We start from the raw sequence: 15,078 nt of genomic DNA, 5'->3' as shown, positions 1-15,078 counted from the left end.
CTACCACAATTATTAGGGAAGAATGATCTTAGCCTATGAGCTATCCATTGAGGCCTGCTGAGGATGTCAGGAGTTTAAATGAGGGAGTTTGTAACACCGTTGTCCCACATCGAGGATAGCAACACACCAATAGGTGGATTGTCATTCTTATGGTTTGATGTAATTTAAGATAACATCTTATGATTTTTCATATACATATATAATAAAAATTGATTTCATATGTGTTGGATGTATAAAAAGTAAGTTTTCCTATTAAGACCGAATTTTGAGTATATCTATGGTTATTTTTTTTAAAAATATTGATATTTCTAATATAAAGTTATTTAGTAAAAAAAGAAAATTCATAATTTACGGATACAAATACAAATAACATGAACTTTCACGAATAAAATGTTAGATAGATTGTTTAGTTAGAAACAGTTTTCATATTGTATGGATTATAATTTGTCTTTTTACTTACGAAGAAATAATAAAAAATTTATTAAAAATAGCAGTATATATGTTACAAGTTTATTTATTACGAATAATCTCCTTATTGTACGGATTATCATTATTGACATAGCCAGTCCCGATATATGAGACGTATTTAAAAAATTTATTAGCCCCTCAATTTTGAATTATTAATGTTTCATTATACATGTATTTTTTCTAAGACGTTTTTATCAAACCTTGAGAATGAATTACTTGATTTAATATATTTGAGAATGAATTACTTAATTGACATATATATTTACTGGAACAAAAAAAATTAAGCCAATACAAGAAAATCAAATAAGATATTATACAGAGTGGACATAGATGTTGTTCCAAGCAAGTCACGCGGGACCGATGTTATACTTAGCCATCACACATTATGCACCCGTTCGTCACTTTGTTTAAGAAAGAACTCAGTTCAGATGTATGATACATTTTTATAAGTTGTTTAGATCTGATAGGCCCAGTTCAAATCCATGGCCAGCTCTCCTACTGTGAGAAGGAAATATTGCTCTTGTCCTTTACAAAAACAGTATAAGAATGACAAATCCACCAATAACTATTGGTGTGTTGTTATCCTCGACCGACCATATCGTCCTAATTATCCCTATTATATAATATTCAGAGTATATTGTATCGAGAAAAAATCTGTAGCAAAAAATATAGGTGAAATTAATAGCCACCCTTGAAGAAATGGTGAGCAATGTAAACTACCAAATAAAAAAAATGTATTAAAAGACTAAGTTATAAATGGAACAAAGTAATTCATGTTAAAAAAAATTGTTTGTAAAATATGAGCATAAATATGCATCATATCTTACTTATAAACAAAATGATAATTTTTTTTAAACAATAAAAATTGTCATACTGTATTATAATTTATTTCGTAGTTAAAATTAGTGATTTTATAAAATTTAAATTTTTGATTTGCACAAAATCACTAATTTATCGAATTCAAAATTTTAACTTTTCAAAAAATCACCAATTTCAATTACATGATTCATTAATTCTCACTATTTTCATTATCCCATAATTGTTAGGGAAGAATGATCCGAGCCTATGGGCTATACATTCAGGCTTGACGAGGATGTCAGTAGTTTAAATGATGGAGTTTATAACACCCCTGTCCCACATCGAAAAAATTTGGGACTTTAATTCAGTTTATAAAACAAAGTACTACTACATGCACCAACAAATCATGATTGGGGGTTGTGATGGGCTACCCAAGTTGGTTGTATTTAGGCCGGTATATTTCAACCTAATTCGGACTAATAGTCGGTACTCGATCAGATTTTCAAAAAAAGTTATGGATTTTGACATGAGTTGTCACATATAAATAATACTTTTTTATCTTTTTCAAAAAACACTTTAGACATGGTGCGCATATAGAACTTCTATCACATAATATGGCGCTAACACACTCGCCTACAATCAGTACATATATGTACATATACTCTTTAACAATTATCAAAGAGAAACAAACAATATATTTTACAATTCATATAATCGGAATTCTTAAGCAATAAATACATATTAGAATCATATTCTTATTTCAAAATCTCATGGTTCTAAATAACGGGCGTACTATACCGGCGACACAGCTCTATAGTTCTATAGTTCGATAAGTGCTAGTTTACATTCTTAACCAAACCTTGGCAAGGTATTGATGTGTTCAGAAACATGCGCTAACTAGTTATTATGTGTTACACTATCCAATGACCAAATTTTATGATTCGATACGTAACTAAAATGACTGAGGGATTTTGAAAAATCTTTTCTTATTAATCACATGTCAAAACATCAAATTTAGAGTCGTATTACTGGCATATGAATACCTTGTTGAGTTTGTTTTGACGAGGGACATAAACTAGACTTCATGGAAATATCGAATATAGAGCCGTATCACTAGTATAGTGTGACCGTGATTTAAACTATGGGATAATCAAATAAGAATATTATTTTAAGAGTTGTTAATTGAGTATGGGTGTTATCTATGTGAATAAGAGAATATGTCGTGTGCATCTAATTAATAATCCTTATAGAGTCTACTGTGTGCATATTATCCTTGTTATTGAACATATATGTAATTTTCAATATGTGTTACATGTTTAATTGTGTTTTTGGAAAAAATAAAAATATTATTTTAAGTGGTTGAATGGTATTTAATTGCTGGATGTTGTCGCTCATTCTTTTAATTTCCGGGTTCGGTTCAATTTAACATATGTTGAATCATTTTTGGATTTAAAGTAAACAAAACTCATGCATGTATGGTTGAATTTTTTCATTCTCAAAGTCATATCTTTAATCCACAAGGTATAAGTATATGATAACCGGGGGAGTTGGATATAAAAAGGGGTATGAGCAATTAATTTTAGTATTATTATTTTAATTCATGCGACAAATATTTTAAATTATTAAAAATAATTTTTGTACACAAATATGTGTTACTAATAATAATAAATATTTTAAAATTTTAAATAATATAATAATTTATTGAGAAATTATCAAAAATATTAATTTTTCTAAGTTTTTTTATGATTTCACTATATTTTGAAAATATTGGCAAAGATACGGTTTCAAAAGCAACCGAATATGCGACTTTTTTACGATTATGAAAAATAAATGAAATTTTTGTCGATTGTATTTGACGTTTCATTTGGTTGTACTAAAAAATTGTATTAGGTTGAATCGAGTTTCAAAATCATATTTTTGCTAAAATATTTTAAAAATGGCTGTTTTGCAAATTTAAAACTAAGAAAACATATATTTGCAAAAAAAATATTAGAAAGGAAACTTATTTTTTAAAACCTCTAATTTAATTTAATTAATAACTTAATATTCTCTTAAAATTTGTTTCACAATTTAAACAAATATATGATATAAAAATGAACTTACAACCCCCTTGCCTTCATCATTTAATTTCACGAGTCAAAGGACTTTTGAAAATATGGAGAAATTTTATTTTCCACCTTAGTTATAAGTTCCTTAAAGATATTGATCCGATCATCTTACTCGGATGAATTTTTAATACGCACAAGCTATGCAGCTTAGCAATTCTGTGCAACGGAGTAAATTTTGTGCTTTATGCATAATGAATTGATGGACATGTAAGAATAGATACAAATTAAAGTTAGGTGATAATTGATGTTTTTAGCAACTAATTGTAATTGGATTTGTTAAGTAATATTTTCGTAAAATTAAATGAATGTAAATTGAAAAGAAGGCAACAATATATAAAGTGGGCCAGCGCGTTTTATGGAATTAAAAGGTTGCTAGTACTGGTTGGTAAACATTAAAATAGTGACGCCTAAAAAGAGTTAAACTACAAAAGCATACCTTAATACTACAAGTTTAAAAAGTTTGATGTTGATTTAGTGGTACTATATTCTGCTTGATTAGATGAATAGATGCTTATACATTCGTTGAAGTCAAATGTTAATTACATAGCAATCATTGCTTAATTAGAAGTTTATTCATCATGGGAATTCATTAAACAACATATGATAGCTTGCCAAAAGACAAAGATTTTACAACTACAAATGCGTATGTTTATTTTGTTCTCTGCCAGCTAATTGCACGGTTGAGGTTGTTATATGAGGAGGGTATAGAGGAATTTGACTTGTAAATACCTATTCTTCCTGTATAAATATTCTTCAAATTATAATTTAATCGAAACTAGTTGAATTTAATTATAAATATAAAAATATTTATCGATGTTCAAATTTTAGAAATTGGGATGTGATAATATAAAATATACAAATTATATTTTCAATATAAAATTATGAAAAAATTATAAAAATATTTTACTTTTGAAGTTCTGCTGTCGAACATGTTTGGAGTTGTGGCCTATACGGTTGGGGCCTACACACATGTCAGACGTAAATTTAATTTTTTAAATTTTGTAAAAAATACACCATGTTCACCCTTTACCAATAATTCAAATATACATGTTGGAAATGTGTTTTCGGTCACTTTAGACATTGAAAAATACATATCTCCAAGTATATTCTTTACGACCCAACCCGCCCCTTGTTTTGGCCGACAGAGCCGAACTATCCAAAACCCGAATTTTAATTGGTTTAATTTTTTGTCAACCCGAATATAATGGGTTGGGTCAAGTTACAAAAAATTTAAAACCTTATTAACCCAACCCAACCAGATTTTTTGATTATAGTATTATTATTTAACATTTTATTTTATGTATCTATTCTAATAAATAATATATTTGATATAAAATAATTATTTTACGGGTAACACACCATAAATTATTGACTTTAAAGTAGAAGAGTACACAATATATATATATATAGTATCCAATAATTTTTATCTTCTGTTAAATTATGGGGTACACTTCAACTTTTTATTAAAATTATTTGTAATTTTGACTCCTAAAAATATTTAAACAATTTTATTCGAGTTTTAACCCAAACCAACCTGCGCGCACGAACCCGACCCAATATATAAAAAGGGTAGGGTTGGGTTGAAAATAATTTTTTGGTTAATAGGTTATTTTTTAAAAACCGATTAATTGGGTTGGTTCGATTTATTACCTCTAAACCGCCCAACCCGACCTGCGTTCACCCCTATTTTCACCAATCGACATTTTAGACGTTTATAAAAGTTAAAATGGATATTTAAGATTTTTTGTTTATAGAAAAGTTGATTTCTGCATTTTTAGCTCTTAAAATTGTTCTTAGGTTATGCAAAAACAAACATGGTGATAATAAATTTGTTGAGATTAATGGTTCTTTTAAGTACTTAAATATGTTGGTTTATTATAATGCTAATATATTATATTATTTTAATATATATATATTTGACTATATTGAGATTACTTAATATTAAAAAAATAAAAAATAAATATAATCAGGTAAATTTTCATTACGTTTCCGGATTTGAATTAAACATGTATAACAATTCTGGGTCATTACTTTTCATTCTCCTCCTTTCCTAATCTAAATTCCATTCCGTTTTCCCACATGAACCAAATGCCCCGTAAACAAGTAACCGCATTGCATTTCAAATAGCCTTTCCAAGCAATCCAAACAACATTTGTACCGACTTAAGAATTAATTTATTATTATAAAAAGTAAAAAAAATAGACAGTAAAATTTAAACGGAATCTAAGAGCAGACATTCTTTGACATATAGCACACGCGCGTGCCTATGTTTTGAAGTTTTTATATTTCTAGACGAGTAATATTCTACCTGCCGTCAAATAAGATCTGGATCTCCCGCAACCTGGTGTGTATCTATATTATACTGCTACTTAAGTTAAAGGTAGGGAAGTCATAAGTGTATATATATGTGGGGGAGGGAGAGATGAGGGTATTGTGTCATGCTCAAAGGCATTAAGAAATGAATGGAGAAAGAAGCGATGTAAGCATCATATATTTCTCTCCACCTTTCATTCTTATGTGTGTTTAATTAGTCAAGAGTAGATGGGACATCATTTCTGTCTTCCTTCTTCACCACTCTTTCCCATACCAACTACAAGCGTAATATACTCGTTTTTTACTTGCTTAAATATGCATGTTTGCCCTAAAAACTTACCACAATCCACAACCAGTGTTAATTAACATGAACATTTTTACAAAGTCACTATGTAGCAAGTATAATGCAACATGCATCAATATTTTAAGTGTTGGACTATTAGTTTAATTCGTTCTCGGCGGTGGCTCAAAGGGGCATTTTTTTAATTTTTAACATTTAGGTGCACAAAGAATAATAGTTTGTAAATAAATATTATTAAATAATATTTAATTAAATATGTAATTTCATATAAAAACACACACATGCTAGCTCAAAAATCCCATCTGCATTTCGCGTTCTAAAGATCCATGTGCATTTCGCGTTCTAAGAAAATGGAATATATATTAATAACGATCAACATATATAGGAGTGCGTCAAATATCTGTCTACAAATTTCTAATTTAATTATTTAATACCATTTTACTAAGTTTAAGGTTGTTTACAAATTGACATATAACATGTATCATCCCCGATTTAGACTAGCCATTTTTATGTATTCATTGAGATTGTTCAATTGAGGAGCTGTGTTTATAAAAAAAATTCGAGTGATGCTATTAAATTGGTTACAATTTTTTTTTAAAAATAAGGTGATAATGGTGATGTGTATCACGGTGATGTTGTTATACACAAGTACACGCTCTTTTATTTATTACACTTAAATCTGATAATATCGAACCAAAATATGATCACATCCAACAATCACTAACTAGTGTTAATTAACATCTTCAAGAGGAACATAGAACATTTTTACCAAGTCACTAACTATCAAGTATAATGCAACATGCATCGCTATTTTAAGTGTTTAACTATTAGTTTAACTAGCATGAAAATCCGTACGAGTCACGAGTATAAATTATTAAAATTAGGAGATGTTATAATATGTATGATGTTCATAATTTGTGATACTTCTTCGTACTTTAGCTATATAGTTACTTTATTACTGATAAAACTATATCCATGATCGTCGTATTTTTTGAGTTGTGAAATGATTAGTCTTGATATTGAATACTTGGCATGTGTAAGATTTATTATACTTTTTATATTTAGATTTATTGTTGTTGCATATTAGTATACAAGATTGTGTACAATATTCATAAAAAGTGTAAAGCGACTTGTATTTTTTGTCAATGTTTGCGAATTTTCATTTGCAGCTCAGTATATATAGAGTTAAACTCGATATTATGTTAACATAAATTATAGAACTTTAGGTAAAGAAAATTCTTATGTACCAAATTTTAAATTTCTAGCTAACATAGTTTCATCCTTATATAGTGGTTTTGGTATGAATTGTATATCAGTACATGGTGTGTTGTACATAACGACTAAGGCTGATCAATATTACGGCTGCCGGAATGTGATTTACAATAATAATAATATTGAAAGTGTGCTCTAGTTTATAATCTAATCTAACTTGCTTGTTTTATCGTAAATATTTAAGTCTATGGTCGAAATTGTTATTGATCTCATGCATTCTTTACCACAAACATGTTTAACTCCAAAAGCAATTGAGGCTGCATAAAAACCTGAAAATATATAATATTTTATGTTACCTCAAGTTGTAAGACGTCACACACATGTCCGTGGTCATAGGTTTAGGGTTGGTACAAAAGGATCATTAATTAATAATCCTCATTAGACTTCAAAAAAATTGAAAGAAAAACCCTTTACCACACCCAGCCCAAAAAAAAAACTTCCCCTTCACGATATTGAATCTTAGTGTCAGATTTTATTTTTGCCTTTTTTGTTGCTAAAATCAGTCTTTCTTCTTGCTTACAATTTGACACGCATATTTTTATTAAACACCAAAATATTGAAAAGACTAATTTATGAGATAACTTAGATTTTATTGAATAAATTACATTTATAATGGTATCCTTGACAATCTCTAATCATGTTGTCTTCTGATACAAAAGTTGTGAATACTTGGTAAGCTTTTGTCACTTATGTATATAATGTGTTTATCTCAATCAGTGCATAATGTGTTATAATTTGTTTAGTTTAATCAGTACATATAACTTTTATATATTGTTTGAATCTTCTAATTTATGGTTGACCTGTGATTTCGTGATTTCATCAGTTATCTCTTTCACAACTCAATTTTTTTATTATGAGAAGTGTTCTTATATGAGATATTATTTTGTTTTGTGTCTTATTTTTTATGCATTTTAACTCTGTTTCTTATTATTTTTAAATTTTTGTATGCGGTATTTTGAATTATCATCACATTTGTATGATAAATATTAGTGTTGAAAGTTATTTTGGTAGATTTAATATGCTTCAATTCACTTGCATTTTGATAAAAAAAAATCATATCATGTGTATAGTTTAAAATACAAGTAATCTGATTGTTGGGAAATTATTTATGTATAGTAAACTGTGATTACTATTTTATTTTCACTAAATTTAATAATTTAGAATTGCATAAACTCACTTTATATTTTATATAATATATTATAATATGAACCAATAAGTGTGAAAATTGAATCATCTTTAAAAAATGTTAAGATGATCAGAATAACTAAAGTAACAAATATCACTAACTCAACACACATTTGTAATTTGTATGATATAAACATATATGACTTTCATCAATTAGTTAATTGGTACGAAGATGTGTACAGTAGTGTATATATTTAATTTCGAATGGCCTAATTTAAAATAAAAATTAAAAATTAAGTACAATGATAAATTTGTCATTAAATTTTCATTCACAAACACACACATATAATGTGTATGATTTAAAACACATATTAGTGATTTGCCTAGTGATAAGCAATGCCCAATCTAGAGTCGAGACTTAAGTTCGAATCCTTGCAGCAATAATTTTTTTTCAGGTTGAATAAAATATCTCATAATTTGAATAAATTGTCTCTTAAATTATGTTTGTCTAATGGTAAGCAAATTCTCAAGTTCCAATACTTGCGATAATAATTTCTTTTTTAAAAAAAACTAAATTATGTGGGTAAATTTGTAATTTTAGGTTGAATAAAATTTCTTATCATTTAAATAGAATAAAATGTCTCACGAATTATATTCTTTTTGGACTATTATATATAGAAGGAATCGTTGTAAGCAGAGGCTCAGGGGTAATTTTCAAATTTTTAACATTTTGAAGCATAAAAAATAGTATTTTGTAAACATGTATTATTAATATAGTTAAATATGTGAACTTCATGTAAAAACACATGCATGCATGCATATGCATGAGATGAGAACTCAGAGGCTCCTGTCTACTTTCGGCTCTGGTTCTAAGAAAATGGAATATATGTCAATAAGAATTAACATATATACGAGTGCGTAAAACCTGTCTATAAATGTCTAATTTAATTATTCAATATCATTTTATTAAGTTTAAGGTTGTTTATGAATTGAACTTTTAACATGTATCATCCATTTAATTTAGGCTAGCCATCTCATGTATTCATTGAGTTTGTTCTATTGAGGAGTTATGTTTATATTTTAAATAATTTTTTGAGTGATGCTATTAAATTGGTTAAATAATTCTTAAAATTGACGTGATAGTGTTGATGTTGCATTATACACACATACACACTCTTGTATTTATTAAACTTAAATATGATTATATCAAATCTAAATTTGATCACATCCAATAAGTTGTTAACATCTTTCCGCCTCGGTGGTCGTAACTAATGTCGCTCGATGAATTCTTCAATTATATCCAACGGTCTAAAATACCACGCATAACTGCGATTTTGTAATAAATTAAGGTATCTTATTATGAAATCTTATCCGAGCAGGAGTATTTGTATTGGCCTTCCCTTTCTGGTCTGTAGCAAGTTTTTACCCGTCATCGACTTTATGTTGGCGATCGGTATAAGGATAGAGAACTGATAATTTAAATTTGGAATTATATCAAGATTTTGGAAATTCGAAGACGTGTAATGGCTTTCTTCATTAATTATATAGAAAATGATTAGAATAGATGGTTATTATTTACAGTCAAAATTTGAAATGGTCAACAAGTAAGTTCTTGATTAGGGTTTCATTAATTATACGAAAAATGATAAGAATAAATGATTATTGATTACAATTATAAATATGTACTAGATTTTTGTTCCGTAAAATATATGTAAAATGTATGTATTTTTATACGTTTGAACTTTATTACTATTATCATCGTTTATATGTGTTTGTTGATTTTGATGCGTTTGGATATAAATTTGTCGCTCACTATTTATCTCATGACCCAGGTAATGGTGTTTCAATACTAGCTATTACATTATTTACACACATTTGTCAATTATTATTTTGTTTTGCACCAAGTCGACAATATTCAAGGAAGTGCAGTTTCTCAATTTTCTCAAGATGCGTACATTTTAGGACAGGAGTATGCGTATATTTTTGTCTTCTTGAAACCAGCTCTAAGCAGGTTATAATGATTATATTCGGTTGTTTATCTATTCACATACATTATAAGCACTCAAATTTTAACCCGTGCATTTAATAAGTTTTTTCTTTGACATAATTTAGGATTTCTAATATTATTCTTTTAAAAAAATCTATATCCCCCGTCAAAAATAAATAAATTATATCACCCCGCATTCGTACACTTCAGTTATCATACTTTTAAACATGTTCTTCGCATCAAAGTTTACAATATTGACAACACCAAGGTATAGGCAACGAAACATTCATCTGTGATCTAAAACATCTTGATTTTTTTTATAGCTATGCATACAAGATTGATCAAGAATAGGTATAATTATATTACTCAACTTCTTCACCGGCTATGCACAAAAAAAAAAGTGACCAGAGTTTTTTATACATTGCAACTAACTGAAAGAATCAATCTTTAACTATCAACATGTTGTCCTAAACATTTCTTTTGTATGTAATGATAACAGCATAACTCGTGTACGCCTTAGTGATGAATCTGATCTGATTAGTTGGAAACGAATGTGCCAACATATCCCAGCCCGACAACAAAGAATGATATGCATTGAAGGAAGAGGTAAACGAAATAATGGTTCTTTCCGTATTTGAAATCATACCATCCGCAGAAGAAGATGAACATCCCAACAGTTGTCTCTAGCCAACGAACTCTGGTACAGAAATATATTTTTGTTAAAATGTTATGTTTATGATTTCTTTGTGTGTTGTATGTTCAGATTTAAAAAAAACTTGTGTGCTCTGTCTAACAAGTCGCAAATTTATTATTGTTAACTCTAAGCATAGCTATATTATGTTCAAAAGAAAAATATACCTTCCCCAAAATCTGGCGCTGGGTTTTTTAATAGGCACACTACTGACAGAGGAAGTACCAGAAGCTTTAGTTTTGGAAGCATCTCCTAATTTCTCGGTGACAACCCACTCGTTGACTCTCCCTATCTCTAGTAGGCCAATAAACGTTGCTTTTGTCCGGTGCATTGCCATAACATTTTCAAAAACGACCCAGAAAATTACCAGGTGTAACGACCTGCAACATAATTATGCGAAAGCAGGATCATTTCAGTACTGATCCAAAAAGCCATGCAATGTGAATTATCTATATGGATTCTAAATAGTTTTGATGGTAATGAAGAAAGACCTGGGAGTTCCAACAGCATTGAGAATGGTAATTGTAGTAGGAATGTACACAACTGCCCATTTAGGAACTTCAACTTCAGGAACTAAAACAGTCAATGGCAAAACGACACAGTAGAAGGTAAATGTGACAATATGAGCCACAACCTTTCTTACAAAGAAGAAACTATAAAGCACATATAACTTCTTCCACAAAGTCACTTTCTATAACAAACAAAATAACTACAATTAGAGAATACACTAATTTAAAGGCTAAAACATAACTTCTGCTGGTCAAATATCTAAGTTCAAAAGGGAATTCACAGTCTAAACAACATAATTTACCTTGTTTGTGGCAATCTCAATAGCCATTTTCCTGAAGAGATTAGCTGGGCCACATGACCATCGGTGTTGTTGATATCGGAGGGCTTTGAAAGTACTCGGAAGTTCATTTATTACCTAAATTACACAGTAACTAGTCATGCACATTTTTATAACCATCTCAATTTATTAATCATTTGTCATCTGTCTCGTCTATTTTGGAAAATTAAACATAATTATATACGATGTACCTTAATGTCGTTGACAAAAACAAATTTCCATCCTTGGAGGGTAGCTCGGACAGCCAAATCCATGTCCTCAACAGTCGTTCTGTCCTTCCATCCTCCTGCTTCATCAAGTGCCTTAATTCTCCAGACACCGGCAGTTCCTGCACCACAATTGCATTTTCTATTTATCTTCATATCAATTTATGATAATTACGATTGTTGATTATTTATTTGTTCATTTATAATTACCATTGAAGCCAAAAAATGCATATGTTTGGGAACCCACTTCTTGCTCCACAATAAAGTGATAATTTAATGACATTTCTTGCATTCTTGTCATCAAGCACTCATCTGCATTGGCTGCATTGCATTATATAAGGCGGTTCTTGTCAGTTCACATGTTCTTGTACTATACTCAACATGATATTAATACTAATGCTAAGCCATCTAAACGAATTTATCAAGAAAGTGCAAAATAAAAAGAATGATAAATGGACTCCAAGAAAGAAGGTCAGTATATGATGCAACTTACACTATTATTCACAATAAAAACCAATCAGCATCTACCATTTTTTTTAATTAGGATATAGAGTATGAAACACTCCCCAACCGACAGGTATACAAGGAAAAAACGCATACTTTATTTTAGTGTATTTGTAAATGTTGGATTCGTTGACTTCAAACAAGTTATATATTTTCTTTTCCCAGTTATCTAGTACTTGAAAGGCTAGAAAAACGGTTCCAAAGATCAAAACTGCAGACTCTTTTGTACTATAAAAATAAATGTCGTATTTACCAAATTTCCAACGAGCTTGAACAAGGCCGATTTCAGGGTTATGAACAAAGAATGGAATGGTGCGCATTAAGAAATCAGGCTCAGGCTGGAAATCAGCATCAAAGATGGCAACAAAGTCACATTGGCTCACATAGCTGTGCTTCAATCCTTGTTTCAGGGCCCCTGCTTTATAGCCATTTCTGTTGTCTCTGATCTCATACTTTATGTTTATGCCTTTGTTTGCCCACTTCATACATTCTACCTCTACCATATCCTGTTTTTGTGTAAGAGTTTAAATGACAAAAAATCAAGTAAAATATGTTAAGTGTTTGTTATTATTCATGCTAGTCGATGGATATCGAAAAAGGCATACTGTTGCTTAAAATTGTGCATTAATATTAAACTATCTCAATCAAGCTCTTCCACGAAGAGCACTAGATCAACTGAAAGGTTAAGCAAGTTTTTCTTCTCATTTTCTGTCTGTTTGTTGTGGTTTATATGAAGGGTGCTTCACTAAACAGAACTGAAGGCAGACTTATTGTATAAAGAAGTTACCCTGTTCCACATGTGAGAGCATCTCTAAGTTTTTAGATAGAAATTAAGACAAAAAGAATCAGAAGAGACGTAAGAGAAAGAATGAATAAAAAAAATAAAATCCAAATAGAGGCCATGTTCCCTCTTCAAATCTAGCCCTCCTAGGAAATCCAGAGCCATGCCTCAATCTTGATATACACATGGATTTTTTTTAATTGCAACTTGTAGTACTGCAGTTGCAAAAATATTTTTCCAGTTCACAAGAAAAAAGAATTTTTCACTCTTGCAAAAAAATTTCGAAGGTGCACAAGAAAAATTCTTTTACTTTAATGAATAGAGTTTTACCCATGCTTTGAATCTGTTCACGTTCAGTTCATAACATGTAATAAGGTTTTGAAGCAATGGGTTTATATGGTTCGTTGATATATGAAGAAAAGAGTTGACATAGTTACCTTAATAGCTAAATCTGTAGAATCATCAAGAACTTGAACTATAATCCTATCAGATGGCCATGAAAGTGCACATGCTGCTCCGATCGACAACTGATACACCTACTCATCATAATGACCAAAAAAAATCAGAACAAGAAGACTATAAGAATGTAAGCAATTAACACAGAGAATGTTGATGATTGGTACCTCTTTCTCATTATACATTGGTATCTGAACTAACACCATCGGAAAAGCTGAACTCCCTAACTCAATATCATTCTTCATGGCCTCCCATTTGTAATTCTTCTCAGGTTTACGCCGCAACAGTTTAATAAAAAGCTTGACAATTCCCATGTACACTCTATCCAAAAACAACATAACAGACATTACCAAGCAAATATTCACCATTAGTTTTAACAGTGGCACGACCAATGGCACTTTCCCCAAATTCCAAGGCATCCCAAGCTGGTCTAAAATGCCATTTAGCGTAATGCCTCGAAAAACTAATGTCTCCATCTCAATACTCTCCATTTCTTGCTTCACTGCTGCACTAAACTTAGAACACTACAAATCTACTAATTTATACAAGTATGTAAAACAAAAGATTGCGAAGAGATGATGAATATAGTAGAATAAGATATGGCAATTTGCAGTTTGCATTGACCTTTGAAATGTATATAACTAAGTTATGCTTCTGAATCACGCTAGAGAAAATGCTAGCTGCTAGCTGTAGTTAGTATATGCATGTGGTGCTCAACGTTTAGAATAGATTTAGAATATACAGTACAAAACTTGATCAAAGCTGGTACTGACTATTGTGATCAGTATCAGATAGAATTTAAATAATTTTAACGTTAGTTGCAGTGCAATTGTAGTTTTACAGACTGTGAGTTCTTGATTAATTAATCATTACAGCCGTTTATTATATATGGGTTTAAACTGCTCAAGTACTTTATTCTTTAACAATGCCAGATCTTCAGAGTTGGAGAATTTTGTTTGTTTACTTTGATCGTGGGTTGAATTGTATCACCCCGCCTCCCCGGTCCCGACTAGAGATGCACAAAAGGCCCACCGGACCGGGCTTTGACCGGACCTTAAAAAACCCGGGCTTTGACCGGGCCGGACTTTTCGGGTTTTGACTTTGACCGTGCCGGGCCGGACTTTCCGAAAATGTCAGAGCCCGTTTGGACCCTCGAGGCGGGCCTAACTGGACATTTTTTCGGACCGGATCGGATCGGGCCAGGCTTTTTTCTAATTTAAA

The 15,078-nt window shown here is 30.3% G+C and overlaps 1 protein-coding gene across 1 annotated transcript; it reads right to left on the bottom strand.

The window, feature by feature from the left end:
* Nucleotides 1-10,701: 10,701 nt before the first annotated feature.
* LOC141705878 (glucomannan 4-beta-mannosyltransferase 9-like) lies at nt 10,702-14,348 on the bottom strand. The gene is made up of 9 exons (XM_074508745.1): nt 14,025-14,348; nt 13,839-13,937; nt 12,874-13,126; nt 12,327-12,437; nt 12,102-12,238; nt 11,875-11,988; nt 11,555-11,754; nt 11,231-11,443; nt 10,702-11,069 (listed from the first exon to the last, which is right to left on the bottom strand). The coding sequence occupies exons 1-9, from the start codon at nt 14,346-14,348 to the stop codon at nt 10,910-10,912; spliced, it is 1,611 nt and encodes a 536-aa protein (XP_074364846.1). The 3' UTR covers nt 10,702-10,909.
* Nucleotides 14,349-15,078: the final 730 nt, after the last annotated feature.

Source organism: Apium graveolens, chromosome 2 (assembly GCF_009905375.1).
Source record: "Apium graveolens cultivar Ventura chromosome 2, ASM990537v1, whole genome shotgun sequence".
NCBI lineage: Eukaryota > Viridiplantae > Streptophyta > Magnoliopsida > Apiales > Apiaceae > Apium > Apium graveolens.
This window is presented reverse-complemented; position numbering and strand designations above follow the sequence as displayed.